Source organism: Balaenoptera musculus, chromosome 2 (genome assembly GCF_009873245.2).
Source record: "Balaenoptera musculus isolate JJ_BM4_2016_0621 chromosome 2, mBalMus1.pri.v3, whole genome shotgun sequence".
Taxonomy (NCBI): Eukaryota; Metazoa; Chordata; class Mammalia; order Artiodactyla; family Balaenopteridae; genus Balaenoptera; species Balaenoptera musculus.
Window position 1 is genome coordinate 81,002,417 of NC_045786.1, and position 27,539 is coordinate 81,029,955.

General features: G+C 39.2%; 1 protein-coding gene across 7 annotated transcripts in view; it reads left to right on the top strand.

Moving 5' to 3' along the window:
* The window catches only part of MYO5A (myosin VA), a 200,720-nt gene that overhangs the window by 130,375 nt on the left and 42,806 nt on the right, over positions 1-27,539 (top strand). For all 7 annotated transcript variants that reach the window (XM_036842522.1, XM_036842523.1, XM_036842527.1 and 4 more), the window contains exons 19-27: positions 111-322; positions 1,235-1,391; positions 5,755-5,994; positions 6,999-7,247; positions 9,945-10,038; positions 12,240-12,388; positions 18,605-18,718; positions 25,195-25,338; positions 25,577-25,630. In XM_036842522.1, the coding sequence (XP_036698417.1) occupies positions 111-322; positions 1,235-1,391; positions 5,755-5,994; positions 6,999-7,247; positions 9,945-10,038; positions 12,240-12,388; positions 18,605-18,718; positions 25,195-25,338; positions 25,577-25,630 (1,413 nt within the window). The remainder of the gene's footprint in view (positions 1-110; positions 323-1,234; positions 1,392-5,754; positions 5,995-6,998; positions 7,248-9,944; positions 10,039-12,239; positions 12,389-18,604; positions 18,719-25,194; positions 25,339-25,576; positions 25,631-27,539) is intronic.

Below are 27,539 nucleotides of genomic sequence, written 5' to 3' on the forward strand. Positions count from 1 at the left end.
TAGTTTCATCCCTTTACTGATTCTGCTTTTAGACATATTTTTTCTCTTTAAAATTCATTTATATAGTCATCATTTCTACTTCTGAGTATACAATTTCTTCCAAAAAATAGGACAAGGACAAATACCAGTTTGGGAAGACAAAGATCTTTTTCCGTGCCGGTCAAGTGGCCTATCTGGAAAAACTGAGGGCAGACAAGTTGAGGGCTGCCTGCATCCGGATCCAGAAGACGATCCGAGGGTGGCTGCTGCGGAAGAAGTACCTGCGCATGCGCAAGGCCGCCATCACTGTGCAGAGATACGCGCGAGGCCACCAGGCCCGATGGTAGGTCTCCTGGCGGCATGTCCACTCTGGCTCACCGGCAGCGAAGATTGGCGAGCGCATCTGATTGACTGTGCAAACTAGGACAGTTTTGAGTGGTCACCCTACCTGAGAAGGCAGCACCTTACCTCTTCTTAGGTCCAAGGAATTAACTCATAAGACAGTTAAATAGAATAAAATTTCATTCACCTTTATGAATGATTCAGATTGAACCTCAAAAAAAAAAATTACAAATTACTGCCTACTCATGTCCTCAGTATTTATTTTTTATACATTTATATGGGCTTGAAGAAATCATCTGTAAGTTAGAACAGTCATGAATATAACTAGTTAATAATGACTATTGAGGAGTTTTGGGGAGCAGTTAGCTGAGAAGGTGTAGAAGAGAATTACACTTACGTGTGATTCCATATTAGGATAATTTTAATTTAGAGATATCAAAAGACATGAATTAATGGTAAAGAACTTGTGCCCAAATGGATAGATTAAGGAAAAACATCGTGCATTAGCAATGGATAGAGCTAAGAAAGCTGGTGATAAGTAAGTACAGGATTACTGTGTAAGCTGGTCTGCTATGTAAAGGGGACATAGCCTGGGGTAATGAGCACAGTCCTAGAGGGAATAGACCTTTATGACCTTCAGTTTCTGTATTGTAAAATCGAGTAATATGGGACATCCCACTTTTCAGGGTTAGGTAAGGCTCAAATGAGATGATGGATGGACAGATATTTGGGGGATCATTAAATAACTATACAAATATAAGAAATATAAATGTTGATTTAACGTGTGTGTTATTAGAATAATACAATGGAGGTACTACTTATTATGCCAAAGATATTGGTGCTTTCAGCCTCTACAAAATGTATTCCTGGGTTTTTCTGATTACTGACTACACACCACTCTTTCTCTGGCCAGTTATGCTAAGTTCCTGCGCAGAAGCAAGGCAGCAACCATCATTCAGAAGTACTGGCGCATGTATGTAATCCGCCGGAGGTACAAGATCAGGCGGACTGCCACGATCGTCCTTCAGTCTTACTTGCGAGGCTACTTGGCCAGAAATAGGTATCGCAAGGTGAGGCCTTGTTTTCAACTTGGTTTATTCATTCCATTAACGTTAATCAAATTCCATGTCTGTACAAAGTGCCACAGGGGCTCCTATGGATGTAGGAGTCATATGGAGACAACCAACAACTGAAATACATTTTTAAATATTAAATAAGCCACATATATTTATTAACATGGTGTTGAAAAAGAAAATTTACTTTTTTCTTCCCCTGTCTATGTAATTTGAAAAAAAAGTGAGTATATTAGTTTCCTGTGGCTGCTGCCATAAATTACCACCAACTTGGTAGCTTAAAACAACAGAAGTTTATTTTCTCACAGTTCTGGAGGCAAGAACTGTGAAATTAAGGTGTCAGCAGGGCTGCCCTCCCTCCAGAAGCTATGGGGGAGAACCCATTCCCTGCCTCTTCTAGTGCTGGTGGCCACCAGTATTCCTAATAATTGTGGCCATATCACTCCAATCTCTGATTCCATCTTCACATCATCTTCTCTCTGTGTCTAACTTCACTTCTTTTGTCTGTCTCTTATGAGAACACTAGTGAAGGATTTAGGGCCCACCCAGGTAATCCAGGATAATCTCTCCGTCTCAAGATCCTTATCTTAATCATATCTGCAAAGGCCCTTTTCCCAAATAAGGTAATATTTACAGATTCTTAGGATTGGGGGCCTTTATTCAGCTGACTATGGTGAGCTTTGAATGGGTAAAAATATTGGGTAGGCCAAAAAGTTCGTTCGGGTTTTTCTGTAACGTCTTACAGAAAAACCCGAATGAACTTTTTGGCTGACTCAATATATGGCAGATGAACAGATTAAGAATGAAACAACCTTGGAACAATTTACCATGGTAAAAATGAAATCAAATAGAACATCAATGTGGTCAAAGTTGTATTGACTGGAGTATGATGCTCTAGAAATTTTTGACAAAAAATCTTTATGTCTAGCCATAATCATCATGGCTATAGATCGTGGATCACCAGATTAGTCTTAGTCATCACCTCTAACAATATATGATCTAGTCGATGAAAGTTTTTCCTCTTTCATTTTGGCAAGGTTTTGAGTCTGTTCTTTAGAATATAGTCCTAATAAGCCAGAAATACAGTCTGGATCTTGGAGCTCTCTGGGCATCACTGTTAGAAGGAATGTCGGTAGAGTGATGTGAAGGACATTTCTCTAATCACAGGCAGTGATTATGTGGGCATGCCCTAGGCCCTATTCATGTATTTATTTTACTTTCTTATTTTGAATTAATTTTATATAACAAAGAAAAATGGAAAGCTAATGAGGCTTGAATGAGCATATTTAATAGCTGAGTTTTGAAGAAAATTTGAAGACAGCTACTCCAGGTCTTTCTGCCCACACCTGCTTTATAGTCAGATGTTCTTTCTCTTCAAGCCTGAGCTTTCAAGGGAGGGAAAAGCCTTATTAAACTTGACCTTTTAGATATACCAAACCAGTTACCCTCCTGTTTTCCTCACTACTCTCCTCAGGAACATCTGAACTGGAGTGTGAGGCCATTGGTTTAGCAGTAGCAGTCTCTAGCTAGCTTAGCTCCCAGTGTGACTGGACATAGTAGGGGAGGCAGGTTAGAGGCAGGCTCATGTGTAGGCCAGTGGTACCCACTTAGTGATCTTTCTAGCTGTGACTCCAGTCCAAGCTTCCTTCAAGCTTTGGGGGTGTTAAAGTGAGAGCAAGTGTTATTTAATGTCTCTGACTCACCGATGGAAATGAGATTGAGAATGGAAGCTCTAATTATATACTGTTTCCATTTGACTGAAATTAGAGAAATGGACCAGTAACTGAAGTTACATGGGGAGAAGGAAATGGAACAGGAATATTGGCATTAATACCTTTGCCACTCTGTGCTGCTTGAGTTTTAAAGTCTGAAAGCCTTCAATTTGCCATCACTGAGTCTTATCCAGTTTGTCACTAGTCATCCAGATAAGACAGGGGGCTCCCTTGGGATTGTGTTGTTGAGTGAGAGCTCAGGATGCCCTGCCTCACTGTGGCATGATGCACGGTGACTGCACTTAGTGGGAACTGAAGGCTGCCTTAGCATTAGGAAAACATCCCAAAGGGACAGCCTTGAGTTGGCTGAAGATACTATGAAGGTCTCCTAAACACCTATGTTTATTTTGTATTTGATGGCTTTAAACACAACCACTTATTTCTTAATTGTATCTCTAGGATGGCATATGTTTTTCATTGTTTTTCTCAGCTACATAACCTAAAAATAGGAACTGTTCTTTTAATGATCTTACTAAACTGCTACCTATCTGAATAGATGGTATCAGAGATTTTTTACATTTAAAAAGTTTCATAAAAGATACATTGTATCCATTTATAATAATCACTAATAAGTACTTAATCAAGTGCATACATTTAAACATTTATATAACACAAGACTTATTTTATAATATCGTAGACTTGAAAGGACATCAAAGTTTTGCTAGTTCAACCATTCTTAAAATTTAAGAACTTCTTCCCCATCATTCCTGGAAATTGTTTACACAATCTCTGCTTGATGGTCATTAGTGACGAGAAATTCATCTCATAAGGCAATCTTATTTAAAAAAAATTTATTATTATTATTATTATTTTTTTGGCTGCATTGGGTCTTCGTTGCTCCCTGAGGGCTTTCTCTAGTTGAGGCGAGCGGGAGCTACTCTTCGTTGTGGTGCACGGGCTCTAGGCGAGTGGGCTTCAGTAGTTGTGGCACGCGGGCTCAGTACTTGCAGCGCATGGGCTCTAGGGCACATAGGCTTCAGTAGTTGTGGCACACAGGCTCAGTAGTTGTGGCCTGAGGGCTCTAGAGCACAGGCTCAGTAGTTGTGGCACACAGGCTTAGATGCTCTGTGGCATGTGAGATCTTCCCAGACCAGAAATCAAACCCATGTCCCCCTCGTTGGCAGGCGGATTCTTAACCACTGTGCCACCAGGGAAATCCAAGGCAATCTTATTGTTATAAGTTGTTTATAAGTTTAGGGGAATATCTTTTTTTTTTTTTAACAAAATACAATATAAAATTAAGATTTGTTTACTTCACTTTATCTTCTTTTTAGCTTTCCTTTTAAAGTTCTCTCCCTACTGCCTTTGAATCCCATAAATGGATTTGTGCTGCATTTATAATAGCAATGGGAAATCCTCACTAGAATGGTATTCCTCCAATATGGCAAACAAGAGTGTCATTTTTTTGTTGCTGGGGAAAAAATCAATAAATCAGTAATAAACTTTGCAGTACCCCAAGTGTCGTCTTCTACAGCCTGCTTATTGGCAATACCCCATGTCCTCAAGCAGAGACCTAATGCACAGTGACATGGTATCAGCAGTAAGGGTAGTGGGTAAATCTCTTATTTTACTAGCACATAGTTCACAGGGTACCAAGTTCTGTTTATTTTCTAAAGGATCACCTGTTGCTTATAGAAATCATATAGCAATAAGAAACCTAATGCATTTTTTCTTTCTTTGTAGACTAGTTTTCTATTTAGTATCTGGTGCCTTTTATTTAGACAGCTTCTATCTGTATACTCTGTTTATCATCATACATATACATGTAATCATACATATGACATGTGGATATAATACATATTTTTATATGTCTCTCAAATTTCCTCTTTTTTTTATAAAATGAGTTGAGTTTTTTAAAAATTTATTTTAATGTTAATTTTATTTATTTATTTTTGGCTGCGTTGGGTCTTCGTTGCTGCGCGTGGGCTTTCTCTAGTTGTGGCGAGTGGGGGCTACTCTTCGTTGTGGTGCGCGGGCTTCTCCTTGCGGTGGCTTCTCTTGTTGCAGAGCACGGGCTCTAGGCACGCGTGCTTCAGTAGTTGTGGCTCGCAGGCTTAGTTGCTCTGCAGCATGTGGGATCTTCCCAGACCAGGGATCAAACCTGTGTCCCCCGCATTGGCAGGCAGATTCTTATCCACTGCGCCACCAGGGAAGCCCTCAAATTGCCTTTTAAATGTAAAAAATCCCTTCTATATCTATAGCAGATCTGGGCTCTGTATCTGGAAACAGCAGTGCTATTAATATGTTACTTTAACATAGCAAGCTTGTTCTATCAGAATTCAAATATGTATCCAATGGGATACTGTTGAGGTTTAAGATCTCTCTTTCTTGTGCTCTCTCTCTCTCTCTTTTTTTCCCCATTTCCTGAGGCCCTGGAAGCTTTCCAAATTCAATCACCTTTTAAAATAATTTTGTGCTTCCATATATTTGTGATAAATACAATCCACATAATACATTGTTGCTTCAACTTTTATGTCTTTCCCTTTAGGTAACGTGTGGGTTCTCAGCCTGACATCCATAGGTTGATAGAGTTGAACACTGAGTCTAGTCCAGGGTCTGACGTTACTTGCACTTACCCTCTTCTGCAGATACTCCGTGAACACAAAGCAATCATCATTCAGAAGTGGGTCCGGGGCTGGCTGGCTCGCACCTGCTACAAGAGGAGTATGCACGCCATCATCTACCTTCAGTGCTGCTTCCGGCGGATGATGGCCAAGCGCGAGCTGAAGAAGCTCAAGATCGAGGCCCGCTCCGTGGAGCGCTATAAGAAGCTCCACATTGGCATGGAGAACAAGATCATGCAGCTGCAGCGCAAAGTTGATGAACAGGTGTGTTTTAAACAGGAGTCCTGCAAATGCAGCATGCCTAACAAAATCCACTGGGGTCATCTTCAGCGTTGTCTCCTCTTGACTTTACCTTTCAGTCTTAGCAAAAAAAGTGAAATAATAATGGCATTAATGAATGTGGAAATAGTGACAAGCTCATAGGTAAGATTATAATGGCAAAGACCAAGGCAGGAAATTATTTTCGAGAACACAGACAGGTTTACTAGCACTCCAAACAGTTAGGACCGAGAGTCATATTGTACTTTATATTTTACAGAGCTCTTTCATCATTATCCTTCATTTGTGTTTAGTGTATTGTTCCCTTTGCAGATGAGTTGTTTAGCATTGAGATGGCAAAAGAAGCAGGAAAATGTCCATGCTTCTGAGGCATCTGCAGTCTGTTTGCAGAGATAAAAGTTCGATTTCTCAGAGATAGTTAGCAAGTAATATTTTAGCACATGCAAATGATATAAAGGTAGTTAGTAATACATAAATACTAAGGATGACAAAGAAAAACAGAAAACAGAATGAAATAGGATTCATCAGAAAGGTTTTCAGAGTGGGAAGAGGAGTTTCCAGATGGTAAACAAAGGGATTTGTAAGAAACTTGTGATTTTGAGGCCATTTTATCATTCTTATGCGTCACTAGCCGGCACATGGCTTTCAGTAGCACACTGATTTGTTTTCAAAAGCAAGTATAGATTTTCCTATTCCTGGATTAAGAATCAAGAAAGAGAATTTACTGTGGGAACTCACCTTGTGACTATGAGAAAATCACATCTATGTTGCTCATCATGTAAAACAGAAATAATTGTGCCTATTCTCTCTTTGTATCACTAAGAGGGTGCTGATTGTGTTATTTTAAATATTGTCATTAGTATTTTGGTTAGATACTATATCAGCACTATGATGATATAGCATGAATATGATGAATAGGCATGGTTTTCTCACTAAATACATTTGTGGTGTGTATACTTACTTTTTGTCACTTATGTGTGTGTTTAAAGAACAAAGACTACAAATGCCTCATGGAGAAACTGACCAATCTGGAAGGAATATACAACTCTGAGACCGAGAAACTACGAAGTGACTTAGAACGTCTTCACCTAAGCGAGGAAGAAGCTAAGATTGCGACTGGACGTGTCCTCAGTCTGCAGGAAGAAATTGCCAAGCTCCGGAAAGACCTGGAACAAACTCAGTGTGAGAAAAAATCCATTGAAGAATGTGCTGATAGATACAAACAAGAAACTGAGCAGGTAGGAGCTAATGTTCATATCCCCATCTACTCCTTCCACAAAGGAGTTGTGCTGTCATCTTGACCTGGCCCTTGTGGCTCAATATCGGTTTCAATCGAAGGTAAACACACATTTCAGTTGGTTTACTGTTCATTATTAGTGTTTCCCCCAAGCAGCTGTTCCATATGCTGGATGAGTACCTATAGGTCTTTTAGTAAAACCTTTTACTCTCCTAAGAACAGAGGCAAAGCAGTGTTTGTTATAAGAAGAGAAGTGATGGCCAAGAACCTACTATGCACCCTTTTTCTTTGAATGAATAGATCTGTTTGGAGTGTAGACTCTTTTCTTCAGCAGGTTAAAGGTGATTAAGAAGTAAATCATAATGAACTGTCAGTAGCTGATAGTAGGGATTTTATGGAAACCTGCATTAGGACTGTTTTGAGAAGTCCAACAGGAAAAAATCCAAATGTCTGCACACTGATCGTAGCCAAGAACTGCTATGCAGATAGAACAACAACGAAAATTCTTACAGATTGACCAGTGCTTCCACACTACAAATTTGTATTAACTTATATCAAAACTTTATTAAATACAGAAAACACTAAGGTTCTCAAACAGTAATGAGATGTATTGTTTAAACAAAGTAAAATTACCTCAACATAAGGCTTACTGGAAAAAAGTAATAGGTTTTCAGAGATTCCACTAGTATTACCATCTTTAAATGAAAACAGAGTTGACTGATGGCTGTAACTATGGCAAGAATCCCAATATGCTTTTTCCTTACTGACTTCTGAACCTTAACAGCAGCTTATACAGTAAGAACCTCGAAGGAGCTTAGACACAATTCAGGTAGGATAGTGTAGCTAATAAAGTTGCAATGCTTCCATGGTATTCAGGGTCCTGATAAAATAATCCCTTCTATATATATAGCAGATCTGGGCTCTGTATCTGAAAACAGCAGTGCTATTAATATGTTACTTTGACATAGCAGGCTTGTTCTGTCAGAATTCAAATATGTATCCAATGGGATACTGTTGAGGTTTAAGATCTCTCTTTCTTGTGCTCTCTCTCTCTCTCTTTTTTCCCCCATTTCCTGAGTCCCTGGAAGCTTTCCAAATTCCTCCGAAACTATAGAGAATTAAGCTTGGTAGGAGTATTCTTGTTTCCTTTTCAAAGTCAAGTTCATACCTTTCTAGTCTGATAGAATAGTATACCTGAACATATTCAGATTTCTCCTTTCGTTTTATTATCTGCTGCCTTCACAAGGATAGCTATAGGCACTACCAATTAATGCTTTTAGATGGGGTGTGGTAATGAGGAAGAATGAAAAAATTTCACTGTGAGAGCTAGCTTTGTGGTCAGGAAAGCTACATTGCCAGTTAGCCTGATCAAGGAGCCTAGAAGGTCCAGCAGAACTGTGGTTCTTAACCAGGAGTGTATTTCAGAATATGCTGGAGAGTTTTTAAAAAGATACCTGCCCAAGCTCTGGGTGTGTGGGCCAGGCACATGTATTTTGAAAAAGCACCACAGGTGATTGGTTGCACACCCCTGACAAAGAGCAGCTTCTCTCAAGAGCACTTAGAGAACTCAGCCTTTCTACTGAGAGCAGACGTTAAGACCTTATCAGCACAGAGGGAAGAGACTGGGCCATCAGAAGGAACACCTTCTGGCCTGACTTCTGCAGTGGCACAGTGCTGTAATCTCAGTTCCCTGTTCTTCAGGGATCATTAGTCAGAGAGCCCGCTTTCTCTGTCTCTGAACTCCTGACACTTTCTCTTTATTAGTAAAGCTGTTGCTTTAAGAGTCCCTTGAACTTATGCTTAGAGAAAGGAATTCAGATTTCACTTATGACAAGCACACATTCTATTCCAAAGGTGAACTGTATAAATTATGAACTTAGCAAAGTTTCCTTTGGTTTTGATTTTTGCTTCCTGAGAATCCTTATCCAACTAGGAAATAGAAAGTTAAAGGTCAGTATTTTTTTATTGTGGTAAAATATGCTTATATGTAACATAAAATTTACCATTTTAATCGTTTTAAGTGTACAGTTCTGTGGCATTAAGTATATTCACAGTGTTGTAAGGTCAATGCTTCAATGTGGAATAAAAGTTTACAACCTTGCAAAACTCTTGAAAGGAGATGAAAATGAAATTCTCTTTCTCAAGACAGAGAACCAGGAGCTTTGGAAGGTCTTCAGTGAATTTCCAAAACCAAAATGCCTTTCATATTTTTCTTAACCTCTGTAATCTCTCTGCTTGAATCATGGGTACACATAAACATTGCATTAGGTTGTTGGTGTGAAAAGGCATTATCGTTGCTTCAAGCGCAAATGCTTACTAGGTGCCGGGCAATTGCTAAATGCTTAAGGTACAAAGTAAAACAACAACAGCAAATCACTTTTGTCCTCCAAGAATTTCTAGTCACTCAGGGAAGTAAAAGTAAATCATTTATAAGGGCTATAAAGAGGCAAATTCAGGGTCCTGTAGTAGCCCAAAGGAGAGACATGTAATTGGAGGGAGTTTCCGGGAAAGCCTTCTGGAGGGTAATGCTAGAAACAAGTTTGAAGGATGACCAGATATAACTCGGCAAAGAAGTGAGGCAGTGAGATGTGGAAGTAAGTAGTGACTACCGGTGACTGCTGTATGTGTGGTCTTTGTATTCAGTATCGGGCTGCCTCTGTCTGTGGCAGACATCTCAGTTTATTGTTTCATTTTATAGTTGGTATCAAATCTGAAGGAAGAAAATACTTTGCTGAAGCAGGAAAAAGAGGCCCTCAATCACCTTATCGTGGAGCAGGCTAAGGAGATGACAGGTAAGGCTCGTGTGGGCCCAACCTACTGCGCTCCAACCAACCTCAGACCAAAGGTTTATAAGTTACAACTTTGCTTAGACTGTCATCAGTAAATTTGCAGAGTTTGGAGGCAAGCACTCTAAATATTTGGTTGAATTAGTTGGTGAACTTATAAATCTGGTCTCCCTATGTACAAATATCAATTCATATTAGTCAGTATCATATGTGACTTTAAAAAAAATTGTTCTACATGTATGATTTATGACTTATAGGAGTCCTGTTGTTTTAGGACCAATTCTTGAGCTAATATATATATGTATATGAGTATATGTATCTGTATATATTATTTATTTTGCTAAACCAATGGATATTATTTTCCTAAGATCAACCACTTTTTGCCACCTTAAAAAAAAAAAAGACACTAGATGTGGACATTTATTTCATTTGCTGTTTGTAAGATAAATTAAAATGGTGATAATTTACAAGGAATCCACGTGTACATAAACGTGAGCTAAGAAAATGTATATCTAAACTACAGTAATTGGTGGTAGAAATAGAAAGGAAGAGATTTGATTAGAGTGAAAATACAGTATATCAAAAGAATCATATATCATATATCATTATCATTTTTGATGTGATATTCAAAAAAGGAGTAAAAATTTTCTAAAAATTTTCTAAAGTTTTGAGATGAGTTATCAAACACTAATGTGTTATTAGTAATGAGGAAATTGAGGGGAACAAGTCTCTGTTTATGAGGCAAATTAACGAGGTCAGTTGTTTGAATATTAAAATTTGGATGTCAGCTGTGGCCTCCAGATAGAGATGATGTGAAAGCAAATTGAGATGAAAGAGAGAGCCCTCCGTGGTTTCCCCATACTGCCCCATTCCTCCCAATTAAAGGGAATACTATATAGAAAAGAGAAGAAAATCTGGAATTAAGCCTTATAGGATAACCATAAATAAGGGATAAGGTGAAGAAAAGGAACCAGAAAAGAAAATTAAGAGGGAAGGAGAAAAGTCATTGAAGACATGGAAAAAGGGAGGCTAGGATGCAGAATGCAGTGGAAAAATCCAGAATGATGAGAATTCTTGTAGGAAAATAGAAAATGTTATTTGATACTGAAAGATAAGAACAAAGACAATAACAGTGGATTTGCCTAAGGAAAATTTGTTGGCAGCCTTGGGCAGCTTCCACAAACTTGTGAGACTAAAAAGCAATTTACAGAATGTTATAGAGAGAAGAAATTCTTTCATTCATTTATTTACAAATTATTAAAGCCCTAGGGTAGGGAAACACTGTATTGGACACCAGGGAGGCAGTTGTGACAAGACACTTGGCAGCACTTGCCCTCATGGAGCTGACAGAGAAAGAAATGGTGAAGCAATAGAAGCAGGCAGGGCAGATTAAGATATAGCTACAAAATATGAGGGTAAAATGGGCCGTAGTGGTAGGAAGCTTAATGTTTATAAATGTGACTGGGTCAGCTCATTGAGATAAAACATACAGCTGAGATTTAAGGCTTTTTTACTGTGCTTGATCTGCAATCAAGGGCTAATCTCCGATCTCCAGATGATGTCCTATCTAAGTGCCAGCCCCTGGCAACAGAGAGAGCAGAGTGAGGTGAGTAAATGGAAAGGTCAGGTCCCCCAGCAGCACATAGGAGTGGTAACAACAGAGGACCAGGTGTGGGGATCTTACCTGATTAGAATCGAGGGCGTAATAGGACAACAAGGGAGCTCACAGCGTTGGGGAATTGTAAGACAGAACCTGGGGACTGAGATGAGTGGAGACACTCTGTAGAGCAGTACAGCTGGGTCCGCTGAGAAGTCGCCGTTCCCCCAGAGGCTTGAGGAATGTCTCTGACTTTTGGGACAAAAGAATTTTATGAATAGCCTGAAACAGAATACTATTGGAATAAGAAATGTATACTCTAGTTACTAGATGATGACTAGTGGAAGTTTATCAAGGATGTGCTGTAACCAATGAATGAACTAGTTCTGTTCATGGAACAATGCGATAGATGATGGTTGTTGTTATTAATAAATTATTCTTTGGTCATGGTATTTTCTCTTTCCCTACCTCCACTAAGGTACTCTTCATAGATCATAGTGGTGCTAAAAGCAGAACCCCTCCCAAAGAAACTGGAAGTCAGGGTCCCTGTTTGTATTCTTGCATTCTGTGGAGCCATCTTTGGTATGCTTTTCCCTCTCCTTTCTTTCAGAGACTATGGAAAAGAAGTTAATAGAAGAAACAAAACAACTGGAACTCGATCTTAATGATGAAAGGCTGAGATATCAGAACCTTCTGAATGAGTTCAGTCGCTTGGAAGAACGATATGATGACCTCAAGGAAGAGATGACTTTGATGGTTGTGAGTCAAATACTTTTGATTTTTTTAATATAAAAATTTTAAACATATGCAAAACTAGATAGAAAAGTAGAATGAACCCCTCTGTATTCCATGTACCCATCACTCAATCCAAAATGGTCAACACATTTCTATCCCCCATTCTACCCTCCATCCCACTCCATCCAATGGATTGGATTGTTTTAAAACATATCCCAGAAATCATATCACTTTATTCTTAAATATTTTGTAAAGTCAAACACTTTGAAGACTGGATTATAAGATACTATAAAGTCAGCGTAGCTGGACTTTGTTTTATGTATTGAATGACTTAAACTAAAATTTGCTTATAAAGCAAATATTTATATAATCAAGTATTATATAGTTTTTGTAGTTTCAAAGATATAGTCCTAGAAAAAGAAGATTCAGCCTCTATTTGTAATAAGTTGTCTTATCTATTTCAAGGACTCTTCTGCATCTGCCAAAGTACATTTTGAACTTTTAATAGTTCTGCACACCCTCCTGTTCTACTTATCCCGCTATCAGGAAACAAAGAGTTCCCTAGCAATCTTGTTCCTACAACTATTGGCCTTAAATGTAACCTATTGGCACAGATGGCCAGAAATGCTCTGAAATATCTGTTATAAAACACAAGGTAATTTGGAGGGGAGTGGCCAAGACGGCAGAGTAGGAAGACCCTGAGCTCACCTCCTCCCACAGACACGCCAAGATTATAACTATTTACAGAGCAGCTGTATATAAGAATGACCTGAAGACTAGCAGACACTATTTTATGAAACTAAAGATATAAAAGGGAACCTCAACAAAATGGGTAGGAGGGGTGGAGGGGTGGAGACACGGTATAGTCAAGACCCACACCCCATGTAAGTGACCCACAAACAGGAAGATAAACACAATTGCAGAGGTTCTCCCCAAGGTACAAGGGGTCTGAGCCCCACATTGGGCTCCCCAGCCTGGGGTTCCAGCACCAGGAAAACGAGTCCCCAGGCATCTGGACTTGAAGGCAGTGGGGCTTGTGTGCAAGAGAGCCACAGGGCTGTGGGAAACAGAGACTCCACTCTTAAAGGGCATATACAAAATCTCACACGTCCAAGACCCAGTGCGGAAGCAACAATTTGAAAGGAGCCTGGTTCAGACCCACTTGCTAACCTTGGAGAGCCTTCCAGAGGGCATGAGGCCACTGGAGCTCACCCTTGGGACATAGACATTGGCTGCAGGCATTTTGGGGAGCTCCAACCATGAGGACACTGCTGCAGACAAGTTTCATTTTGGAGTCCTCCCTCTAGCCTATTAGGGCCAGAGGTTTACCTGCTCACAAGTGAGCTGGCACCAGCCCCATGAGCCCCCCATCCAGCCACCCTGGTCACTGACCCATCCATCAGTAACCTGGGACCAGCCTTGAGACACACCCCAGGCTATGCAGCCTGCCACACCAGAACCCAAACCCACCCACCAGCCGGCTGGCAGTTATCGCATTAGGTAGGACCTGGAAGCCAACCAGGCCGAGGGCCATCCCAATGTACCAGTGCATCCAAGTAGTGATCCCCACCACAACAGAAGGGCCCATGCAGCCCACATAGGGGCACCCATAGAGCATATAGATCTGGTGACTAAAAGGATGGGCTGCTGGGGCCCATAGGATGTCTCCTTCGTAAGGCCACTTCTCCAAGACTGGGAATCATAAACAACCTACCTAATGCACAGAAATAAACACAAACAATAAGCAACACGAGTAGATAGAGGAATATATTCCAAACAAAGGAATAAGACAAAACCCCAGAAGAAGAGCTAAACGAAGTGGAGATAAGCAATCTATCCAATAAAGAGTTCAAGGTAATGATCATAAAGGTGTTCAGTGCACTCGGGAAAAGAATGAATGAACATAGTGATAAGTTTAACAAAGAGAAAATATAAAGAAGAACCAAACAGAGTTAAGGAATACAATAACTGAAATTTAAAAATACGCTAGAAGGAATCAACAGTAGGTTAGATGATACAGAGGAGTGGATTGGTGAATGGCAAGACAGAGTAGTAGAAATCACCAGTTCAGAACAGCTAAAAGAAAAAGGAATTTTAAAAAATGAGGATAGTTTGAGAGAGGCCTCTGGGACAACATCAAGCATAATAACATTCTCATAGGGGTCCCAGAAGGGGAAGAGAGAGAAAGGGGCAGAGAACTTACTTGAAGAAATAATAGCTGAAGGGGCTTCCCTGGTGGCGCAGTGGTTGAGAATCTGCCTGCCAATGCAGAGGACGCAGGTTCGAGCCCTGGTCTGGGAGGATCCCACATGCCGTGGAGCAGCTGGGCCCGTGAGCCACAATTACTGAGCCTGCGCATCTGGAGCCTGTGCTCCGCAAGAAGAGAGGCCGCGATAGTGAGAGGCCCGCGCACCGCGATGAAGAGTGGCCCCCGCTTGCCACAACTGGAGAAAGCCCTCGCACAGAAACGAAAGAAACGAAGACCCAACACAGCCATAAATAAATAAAATAAAAATTAAAAAAAAAAAGGATTCTTTCATATACAAATAATATTAAAAAAAAAAATAATAGCTGAAAACTTCGCTAACCTGGGAAAGAAAACAGACATCCAGGTTCAGGAAGCACAGAGAGTCCCAAACAAGGTCAACCCAAAGAGGTCAACACCAAGACACATTGTAATTTAAATGGTAAAAATGAAAGATAAAGAGAGAATCTTCAAAGCAGCAAGAGAAAAGCAACTAATTATATAGAAAGAATTTCCTTGAGACCATAAGCTGACTTTTCAGCAGAAACTTTGCAGACCAGAAGGGAGTGGCATGATATATTCAAAGTGATAAAAGGAAAAAACCTACAACCAAGAATACTCTACCCAGCAAAGCTATCATTCCAATTTGAAGGAAAGATAAAAAGATAAAACAAGCAAAAGCTAAAGAATTCAGGGCCACTAAACGTTTTAACAAGAAATGTTAAAAGGACTTCTCTAGGCAGGAGACAAAAGGCCACAACTAGAAAGGGAAACTCTCACTGATAAAGGTAAACATACAGTATTGATAGTAGATCAATCACATATAAATCTAGTAGGAAGGCTAAAAGACAAAAAAGTAGTAAAATAACCTATATCCACAGTATGTAGTTAAGGGATACACAAAACAAAAAGATGTAAAATATGATGACAAAAACACTAATCGTGGGGAGGGGACTAAGAATGCATGGTTGTTATAATGCATTTGAACTTGAGATCATCATATTTAAATAATTAAATATATTTGTACATGTATGTACATGTATATATGTGTGATTGAACCTCATTTATTGTTGTTTTTATGAACCTCATTGTAACCACAAACATATTATAGATACACATACACACACAAAAAAGAAAGTAATCCAAATATAACACTAAAAAAAATCATCAAATCACAAGGGAAGAAAGCGAAAGAAGAAAGGAACAAAAAAGAACTACAACAACCAGAAAACAACTAACAAAATGGCAATAAGTACATACCTATCAATAATTACTTTCAATGTAAATGGACTAAGTGCTCTAATCAAAAGACATAGAGTGGCAGAATGGATAATATAGACAAGACAAATACACACACACGCACACACACACACACCTGTGAGAGACTTCAGTTCTAAAGACACACAGACTGAGAGTGAGGGGATGGAAAAATGTATTCCATGGAAATGGAAAGACAGCTGGGGTAGCGATAGTCAGACAAAATAGACTTTAAGACAAACACTATAACAAGAGACAAAAAAGGACATTACATAATGACAAAGGGACCAATCCAACAAGAAAATATAACAGTTGTAAACATATGTTCACCCAACATAGGAGCACCTGAATACATACAGCAAATATTAACAAACATAAAGGAGGAGATTGACAGTGACACAATAATAGTAGGGGACTTTAACACCCCACTTATATCAAAGGACAGATCATCCAGAAGATTGAAATCATATCAAGCATCTTTTTCCACCACAATGCTATGAGACTAGAAATCAACTACAAGAAAAAAAACTGAAAAAGCAAACACATAGAGGCTAAGCAAAACACTACTAAACAACAAATAGGTCACTGAAGAAACCAAAGAAGAAATTTTTAAAATACCCGGAGACAAATGAAAGCGGAAACAAAATGATTAAAATCTATGGACTGCAGCAAAAACAGTTCTAAGAGGGAAGTTTAATGGCGATACATGCTACATCAGGTAACAAGAAAAATCTCAAATAAACAATCTAACCTTACACCTAAAGGAACTAGAAAAAGTACAAACAAAGCCCAACATTAGAAGGAGAAAAAAAAAGATCAGAGTGGAAATGAAATAGAGACTAAAAATCAGTTTAAAAGATGAACAAAACTAAGAGCTGGTCTTTTGAAAAAAATAAGCAAAATTGGTAAACTATTAGCCACACTCATCAAGACAAAAAGAGAGAGCCCAAATAGATAAAATCAGAAATGAAAGAGGAGCAGTTACAGGCAACACCACAGAAATACACAGTATCATAAGAGATTACTACAAATGACTACATGCCAATAAAATGAACAACCTCGAAGAAATGGACAAATTCCTAGGAACATACAATATTCCAATACTGAATCAGGAAGAAATAGAAAATATGAACAGATCAAATATCAGAAATGATATTGAATCAGCAGTCAAAAACTCCCAGCAAAAAACATTTAAAGAAGAGTTAACACCTATGCTTCTCAAACTATTCCAAAAAATTGAAGAGGGAGCAGTTTCCAAACTCATTCTGTGAGGCCAGCATCACACTGATACCAAAACCAGACAAAGATATCACACACACAAAAAAAGAAAATTACACTAATGAACATAGAACATACAGGTTGGGCTGGGCTGAGGGGCTTTCAACTGCCCCTGGGGGCTGGCTTCCCTGTGGTTGCACAGGTGGGTCTGCTCGCTATAAGCCTGGATGTTGGAAGGAAAGAGGCAAAAAGCTCTTTGTGGCTTCTGGCTCTTTTCCTGCACCTGGGAAGGAGTAAAGGAAATTGGACAGATCCCAAAGCTCTTGGAGGCCTTTCTGAAGCTCTCAGGATTTGTAACCCTAGAAAATCCAGGCCACTGAACCTTTCCATGTCTTCTGCTGGGGGCACCCTAGGAGTGAGGGGTCCAAACCCAGCCTTTTTATTCCTTCTTCCTTCAAGTCATTCTCTAACCCCTTTTCCTACAGAAAGGAAGGGACTACAATTGCTTAACTTTTCTGTTCCCCACAAGCTTTCTGAACACTAGTTCATAGGTACCACATGCCATAATAGTGTCACCTGGACTCCCTGAATTAATAACCCAAGGATCTTCCCAGGATTCTTCGAGCAGCTTCCTTGCCTCTTCTGCACACTCATCCTTCCCACTGCTGACTCCAGAGATTCAGCTTCAGGCATGAAACTAACAGAAATTGTAGTCGCCTATGTGGAAACCCCCCTCTCCCGACTTTTTTTTTTTTTTTTTTTTTTTTTACCATTTATGCCCAAATACGGTGCAGTAAAATGATTATGCTATCATTAAACATATCCTGTGAACTTTTTGGTAGGTTTTATTTGATTGCAACACGGAAGTCAGTTGCAGTCCTTGGATGCTGAGGCATCACACCTATGCTTCACCCAGTGCGACTAGCCACTCACCACTTTAAAAAGCGGACTCTGCCAGTATTCACAGATGATTTTTGTTTGAGTATTTGGTTTTGTGACTGTGCTTGTCATGCCCTCCTGGTGCATCTTTCTCTTTCTTTGAGGAGTTCCAAAGGTGACCCTTTTGTAAGAGTTTGTTTTGGTTTTTTTAAATAAATTTATTTATTTTATTTATTTATTTTTGGCTGCGTTGGGTCTTCATTGCTGAAGTTGCTGAACGCGGGCCTTCTATAGTTGCAGAGAGCGGTGGCTTCTCTTGTTGCGGAGCATGGGCTCTAGGCACACGGGCTCAGTAGTTGTGGTGCACGGGCTTAGTTGCTCCGCGGCATGTGGGATCTTCCTGGACCAGGGCTCGAACCTGTGTCCCCTGCGTTGGCAGGCGGATTCTTAACCACTGCGCCACCAGGGAAGCCCCCATGTAAGAGTTTGTTAATACGACATGGAACAGATCGTTTGGGCATGAGAACATTAAGTCAGTGAGTGAGGATTAGAACCGAGTTAAGATGGATGCTGTCTTAACTAGGCCTAGTTCAATTATTTAATTACATTGTGCTAACTATAACTGCTTATTTGTCTTGCAGAACGTGCCTAAGCCTGGGCACAGGAGAACAGACTCCACCCACAGCAGCAATGAGTCCGAATGCACCTTTAGCTCTGAAATTGCAGAAACTGAAGACATTCCATCAAGGACAGAGGTACATTTTAGACTCCTGTCAGTAAAAGTAAGATGTGCCCATGCTGTTACTAACAGAGAACATTTTCTTTGCAGAGAGGACCCCATTTGTCCATAAACGTAACATTTGTTTTATGCTGTTTATTCTTCATAAGTGACTTAAAGGTGCTTAATTAGCTGTGTGCATACATACTTATTGCATATATTTTTTGTCAATAAACATTTTAATTTTCATTTTTAATGTAATTTTGAGGATCAGATTTTCCCTTCTGTAATTCCCTTTTACACCTTAACATGTTCTGTGTGCAAAAAACATAGCCTGTCTGTCATGAATTGACTTCAGACTGAGGTAAATTATTTGAAAAGTAAGCCCTCTGTCCTAGAATATTATAAACACCAATGCCCAAGAGTTTAGCAAAATTGCTGCCTGTTTGATGATTGTTTGTACCAATGTAATTCTCTCCCACAAAAATGCATGAAAAACAGCTTATAAATCTGCCTTAGTGTTTTGTGTTACATGGTTTGAAATCAAAATGACATGTTACTGTAACTCCAAGAGTACAGTGACTTTAACTTAGATTGTTCCCAAACCAATTCTCAGATCTTCTTCAAATATGACATTAGTTTCTGTAATGGGTAATTCAGGCACAACTCTTCTATTTTTGTATCATATTCTGAGAGAATGGCCAAGTCAGAAATAGACTGCTTCTGGCAGAACAGCTGAAAAAAATTGAATAATTCTTTCCTTTCTTGTCTTTAGTTCCACTTGGGATGAAAGGTTTCTCCATCTCATTCTGTTCCTTTTAAAGAAAAGTGTCATATAATTGGACTCATACATAGGAGAGGGCTAAGTTGCTGGCCCAAGGTCACAGCTTGTAAGTGGCAGAGCCAGTATTCTAACTGAGGCTTGTCTGTTCAGAGCTCCACACTCTACCTCCTTGCACTCAGGGGTTCTACACTGCGGTTCTCCAGTCCCATTTCTGTCTACAGATAACATTAGGCTGGGGACATTGATACAGCAGTATGGCCTATATGTAGCAGGATGGAGGTTGTTCAAGTTATCTATTGTTGTGCAACAAACCATCCCTGACTTTAGTGGTTTCAAACTACAGCAATTCATTATTGCTCACAGTTCTTTGGGGTTTGTGTTTTTTATTTTTGAATTTCTGAATTTTATTTATTTTTTTATACAGCACGTTCTTATTAGTTATCCATTTTATACATATTACTGTATATATGTCAATCCCAATCTCCCAATTCATCCCCCACTCCCCCCCTGCTTTCCCCCCCTTGGTGTCCATACGTTTGTTCTCTACATCTGTGTCTGTATTTCTGCCTTGCAAACTGGTTCATCTGCACCATTTTTCTAGATTCCTCATATATACGTTAATATACAGTATTTGTTTTTCTCTTTCTGACTTACTTCACTCTGTATGACAGTCTCTAGGTCCATCCACGTCTCTATAAATGACCCGATTTCATTCCTTTTTATGGCTGAGTAATATTCCATTGTATATATGTACCACAACTTCTTTATTCATTCGTCTGTCGATGGGCATTTAGGTTGATTCCATGACCTGGCTATTGTAAATAGTGCTGCAATGAACTTTGGGGTACATGTGTCTTTTTGAATTATGGTTTTCTCTGGGTATATGCCCAGTAGTGGGCATTACATTTTTAAACTCAAAACTCTTATATGCTTTACCTAATTTTTACTAGTAACAGTTTTTGTCAGGGTGTCTATTCTTTTCAAGTTTTCTCCAGATTCTTACAGATTTGAGGGGAGGGGTAACCTTTTCGTTTCTGTTCTCACTTGTTTTCTGTCAAGTCTTTTCTCAAGTTAAGAGATAGATTAGAGTGGGATTTGGTACATTTTTCATCTTTTTTGAATAATGAAGTGTGAATTGTGCTCCAGAAATCACCTACAGATCTTCGATTATTGTTAGTGTCTGTCACGTGCACTGACCACCAACAGTAGGTCATACACTAGAAGTCTTCTCTCAATAATGAGGAAGGCTGTTGACTGAACTAGTCATGCTTGTTGCTTGTGACTACGTGCATGCATCTGAGATGTGGCTGGCTTTGGTTAGTTCTGTCTTTACCATGGGACAGACTACAGTAACTCTCCTCCTTGGGACTGAGTCCATAACCTTAGCCTCAATCTCTCTGTGTTTCAGTTTCCTCATCTGTGAAGTGGCAATGCTATTATTATCTTACTTTATAGTGATATTTTGAAGATTAAATGAGTTAATTTTTATAAAACACTTGCAGCAGTGTTGATATAGTAAGTGTTCAATAAACAAAGGTTTTTGCTCTAATAAACAGGCTTCCAGTGACCACCCTACAATTCTGACTGGGTGTGGCCAGGATCAGAAAGATGGAAATCTATACAACTAGTAATAGAAAAAGAGAGATTGATTATCAGAAGGGAAATTGTGCAGGACGTAACTTTGTACTTCGAATTACTTATGACTTGCCGGTTTGCATTTCTTCCTGCAACTACCTCTGTAATGGCCAGGTTTACAAATTGCCCCTTTCAAACTAAAGGAAAAATTTCAACTCCTATGTGTAATATTCCCAAGTAGCTCTTTTAGAATCCAGTGGCAGGAAAATAATGGGATCACTCTTGTTTATGAATTGATTTTTTAAAAATTAAAGCAGATAAATTGTTTTGAAACACAGAATTCCGACCTTAGTCGTGTAATGATAGCAAAATTTGATGTAAAAATAAAAGATTAATGGCTCTCTAGTCACAAATCAGAAACCTGTGATTGGTTGTTCACAAGACACAATGACACCTCCATTGCTGTTTTTCTCTGAAGAACTCACCTGCCAGCTCCACTTGCCTTGTAGCCCTCCCACACTTCCAGCATCTTCGTGGTTTGGGGTTATTTTTTTGGAACCATTGCTTCTCCGCGCTCTGTAATGCCCCTTTCTTAGTAGCCATTAACTAATTATCTCAGTTCTGCTACTGCTGTCGAGCTTTCTCATACCTGTCAAATCCAGGGAAAGCGTCACCATGACTTTCTCAGCGAGTGTCAGCAGTAATTCCAGAATGACTGCCAGGCCTGTCATGGTAATTTTGTGAACAAATTCTGTTATCTTCCTGATTTTCCTCTAATGAGAGACTGTTGCTATTTTTTAGATTAGTTTTAAAGCTTCACTTTCTTGGAAAAGCCCTACATGACAAAGTCCTAACAAAGGAAAGAAAGCAAAACAAAACCCCAGACACTTCCCTAAGCCAGATGGCCCAAACTTCCTTCTTGCTTACGTGGCATAGAGAGGACAATATCTCTTTGATTATACGTGTCATTAGGGATAAGAATGGGCACCACTTGGAGCTCTCTTAATTACTAATCATTATGCCTCAATTTTTGCAGTTGTCAAATGTTCCTACCTATAGGTACAATGATGAAATATTATATTCATTCATAGAACGAAGGCTTCTATCATAGTGTGAAAAAAGGATTAAATAGTTAAAAGTTTTCAGGGATACATACACGATTAATAGAGGAACAAACATTAAAATACATAAGATAGAATGTTTACATTATAAATAAGCTAAAGTATAAGTATTTGTGGGATGTATAGAAATGAGTTTTTGTATGAATGAAATTCTGTGGTAATTTCATGTTCAGGGAAGATGTTACCTCTGTTCTACTAAGTCAGGACAGACTTTATGGTGAAGGTCATATACCTAAACTTTTTGTTACTCTGAGCAGTGCAAAAGTGGACAGATGGACTTCCCTGGTGGCGCAGTGATTAAGAATCCGCCTGCCGGGCTTCCCTGGTGGCGCAGTGGTTGAGAATCTGCCTGCCAATGCAGGGGACACGGGTTCGAGCCCTGGTCTGGGAAGATCCCACATGCCACGGAGCAGCTGGGCCCGTGAGCCACAAGTACTGAGCCTGCACGTCTGGAGCCTGTGCCCCGCAACGGGAGGGGCCGTGATAGTGAAAGGCCCACGCACCGCGATGAAGAGCGGTCCCTGCACCGCGATGAAGAGTGGCCCCCACTTGCCGCAACTACAGAAAGCCCTCGCACGAACCGAAGACCCACCACAGCCAAAAATAAATAAATAACTAAATAAAGTAGCTATTAAAAAAAAAGAATCCGCCTGCCAATGCAGGGGACACGGGTTCGATCCCTGGTCCAGGAAGATTCCACATGCCACTGAGCCCGTGTGCCACAACTACTGAACCTGCGCTCTAGAGCCCAAGAGCCACAACTGCTGAGCCCGTGTGCCACAACTACTGAAGCCTGTGCACCTAGAGCCTGTGCTCCACAAGAAGAGAAGCCAGCACAATGAGAAGCCCATGCACCACAACAAACAGTAGCCTCTGCTCGCTGCAACTAGAGAAACCCCATGCGCAGCAACAAAGACCCAACACAGTCAAAAATGAATAAATAAATAAAAATAAATAAATCTATTTTTTAAAAGAAAGTGGACAGAAAGAAAAAGACCAGGTCTAACTAGTTTGTAGATAAAATATTTTGGTAGATATTTATCTACCCTGACAGCCTGTAAATGCCCCACTTCTTAGTTTAGTTGATTCTTCTTAGGTGTTTTTTTAGAACTGGAATAATACTGAACTTAGCACTACCAAGAATTCACAAAAGATCAAAGATTGCTCATGAATATAAAAATTATTCAACCTCATCAAAAGACAAAGAAATATAAATTAAAACAATAATGAAATACCACTATTGGTCTACCAGCTGAGCCAATTTTTTTTTTTAATGATAACAGTCATTGCTGTTCCAGGCAAGTTGGTGGTTGCTGATGGAAGTATAAACAGGCTCAACCAATTTAATAGACTTAAAAACATTAATGTTTAGATATTTATGTACTAGGATGTTTATTTTAGTATATTTCAATAGCAAAAAAATTAGAAATAACCCCAGTGGTCACCAGTAAGGTAATAGCTAAGCAAATGATGGTACACATGTCAATACAGCCATTAAAAATTGTGCTTTCAAGTATCATATTATAAATTTGGAAAACGATTGTAATACGATGCTAAGTTTTAAAGACAGTACAAAATTATAATGAAAGTATTATTCCAGTTATTTAAATTTATTTTAAAAAAGACTGGACAAAAATTGTGGGTTTTCTCTGGATATGAGATTATGCTTACAGTTCTCTTCTTTGTACTTTTCTTATTTCCTAAACTTATTTTGCTTTTATATCAGGAAAAAATATTTTTTAAAAAATTGACAATTGGAAATATAAGATCTGCTGATCAGTTAAGAATTATATTTCGATCATTTAATTAGATAAATAAGTTGTTGTTACCATTCTCTTTCTCTCTCACAAAAAGAGGCTCTTTATCCTCTCCATTAAATCTAATGATACAATTCTTTCTCTTCTTACCTCATTAAAAATTCAAACCCAAAGTAAAGAAAGTAAAACAATTATGGAGCCTCCAGAATTTCTATGATGGTGGTTAGGGGTTAATTATTTCCTTTTGCTTAGCTTCAGTTAGTGTATCTTTATTTATCCTACTAGTTTTCGCTGTGACTCTGTTTTAGAACCAGTTGACATGCTTTTTTAAATGCTACTAGGTTATCTTTCAGTTTATTAAGGGCTGTATATATTTTGGTTTTTTAGTTTTCTCTCTGACCTCAGTATATTTATGCTAGCATCTCACCTTTTCAAAAATCATTTTTCCTAATTACAAAAGTAGTAGTACATGCTCATTGTAAACAATTCAAATATAGAAATGTGTGAAGTAGAAAATGAAACTTTCCCATAGTACCTCCCATTCTCTAAGATAACCTCGATGGCCTTCTAGATATTTGTATGCCATGTGCTAGGTATACTTAAAAGTCACATATATTGGGTTTGTTTTTTTTTAAGAAAAATGAGATACTATCCTGCAACTTGTTCATTTCACTTAATACTTTTATCTAGAACATATTTATCTACTCGTGTAGATCTACTTCATTATTTTTAACAGCTATAAAACACTTCATAGTTTGGCTATACCATAATTTATTTAAGCAACTCTCCTATTGACCAACGTTTGAGTTCTTTTTAGTTTTTTGCAATTACAAAAAATATTACAGTGAACATCTTTCCCCATATATTTTTGTGTACTTGTGTATTTGTGTAGGATTAATTCTTAAACATATATTGCTATGTTTGTCCTATGTTAAAGAATATACAGACTTAAATTTTAATAAATACAGCTAACTTGCCCTTCCAAAGGACCTACTTATAACTTCCACCAATATCTTATAAGACACTGTTACTAACACATGGCCTTACTAATCTTATTAGTCTTTGCCAATATGATAGGGGGAAAGTGGTACCTCGCTGTTGTTTAATTCGCATTTCTCCATTTATTAGCTGGTTGGATGCGTTAGTTGTATATTCTCTGGCCATTTATATTTCTCCTGTAAGTTTGCCTGTTTCTCTATTGAGCTGTTCATCATTTTCTCATTGGCTTGTACATCTTCGGAACCATCTTGACCATCTTCTGATTTCTGGGGTTTAGGAGCCAAGCGAGAAGAAGGTGCCTCTGGACATGTCGTTGTTCCTCAAGCTCCAGAAACGGGTCACAGAGCTGGAGCAGGAGAAGCAGGTGATGCAGGATGAGCTGGACCACAAGGAGGAGCAGGTGCTCCGAAGTAAGGCAAAGGTGCGCAGTGCTCTCCCACCCTAGGGCCACGGCAAACCGAGTTCTGCAGTCTCTTCTTTAATGGCAGCTCAGCCCAGAAGTACTTTAACTTTAACCAAGTCAGTTTTGGTTCAAGTAGTGAGGGCTTAACTCTCCTCACTCTTTTCTGCTGAGCCAGGAAATATTCTAAGAGTAAAAATGAGACAATTAAAATATAACTACTTACTTATAAAGTTTTTAACTTTGTGTGTTTCCCTAGGAAGAAGAAAGACCACAAATTAGAGGTGCAGAACTGGAATATGAGTCACTCAAGGTAATGGGAAGTTTCAGCCCAAGACTTTGAATATCTTGTGGCAAGAGACCTGCTCAGAGCTGCTTTCTCTCAGAGAACATCCTTAAGGGTACCTGAGGCCCTAGCTTAAGGCTTATTCAGGCATTAGTTGTAGCCCTGTGTCATTCCCTTTTTAAAATTCCCTTTCATGTAAGCTAGAGTTCAGTCTAAGCAGAAGCAGGAACAGTAGCTGCCATTTGAGGCTGTAGAAAGTAGTAAAGGACATGGACCCAGGTGACAGACTGCCTGGGTTCAAATGCTAGATCTGCCACTATATGACTGTGTGCAAATCCTCCTTTCTGTGCCTTGGTTTTCTCATCTATAAAGCGGGAGTAATGATGATATGTATCTTATAGGACTGTCATGAGGATTATATGAAGTAATTCATGTAAACTGCTTAGAATAGTGCCCAGCACATCATAAGGACCCAACAAATGTTGGCTGCTGTCATTATCTTCATCATTTTAAAATACAAGCACTTTACACATCAGCCTTAATTTTTAACAACAAGCCTGCAAGTAAGCATTTTAATTCCCATTTTATAGATGAAGCAATTGACACTAAGAAGTATAAGTAACTTCCCTAAGATGACCCCACTAGAAACTGACAGGAAGGGAATTTGAACATTGGTATCTCTAGCTCCAAACCCCATGCTCTAACCATCAAACCCCACTGAAACTATGTGTTTGTAGAGAAAGACAGTTCCCAAGTATTAGCTCCGTGTTTCTCGAAATGTGGTCCCTGGGCCATCTGCATCAACATGACCTGGTAATTTGATGGAAATGCAAATGTATGGGCCTCACACCAAACCTATTGAATCAGAAACCATGGGGGTGGCACCAAGCCATCTGTCCTCCGGGTGATTCTGATTCACATTAAAGTTTGGGAAACATGGCATCAGAGCTTAGGTGTCGAAGTAAAGACATTCATACGTTTTCAGAAATAGCAATACGAATCTGATTACCAGTTGGTAGGAGACTGGGGATAGGAAGGAGCATTCATTTTCACATGAGAATGGACTAATTCATGAAAGAAAGGGTTATAAATTCTTAAACTAGGGGAAAAAAGGACTTTAAATAGTCTTACTATAACATGTTGAAAGGTCTAATGTGGTGCTACAAACCTAAGATTGCTTCTCTGGAAGAAATGGTAAAATATTTTATCTTTGTATGGAAGTGTCTCACTTCCACTATCATAAAGCCTTAATGTCATGTGCTAAATAAATCAGCATGGTGCTTTTAAATGCCCGTCTGCTTCACTATTTCCCAACCAGTATCCTATGACATTTGTATTTTAGGGTCAGTGAATAGAGTTTAGCGTCAGATCTCTATTCTGGGTTCCACTGCCGTTGTTTGAGCAGAGCCTACAAAGGGCAGCACTAACTGGTGATGGGAGGATGGCTGGTAGTATGTGAAAGTATGGAGATGGTGAAGGATGTGTATGTCCATCTAGATGACTGACGGGAGAGGTCGCCCATCCTCTCCTCCTGCTTCTCAAGGCTTCTGCCAGCAGCTTCACAGCATGTCACACAGGAAAGAAGTTTCAAAAATATATTGTTTGTTGTTATTGAAACACTATAGAGAATTTTATTAGTTTAAATGCTATGTAATTTTTAAATTAGAAGTTAAAAGCCTAAAATTTCAGTGGTCTTTCCCCTCTCCTTTACAAAAGAAATAAGAGGGTACTACTCAACACTTCAGGGATCTGGTCTCTGAACCATTCATTGGCAATAACCTGACCATTTGGACCTTCATATTTGTGCTTGTATTTACCCATAAAGAAAACCTGGGCTTCTTAGTACTGAGATAAACTCACCCCTTAGGACTCAGCATTCTCTTCAGGCCTGTGAACACACCCTGGGAGGCCTGGAATAAATTTGATTCTGGAATTT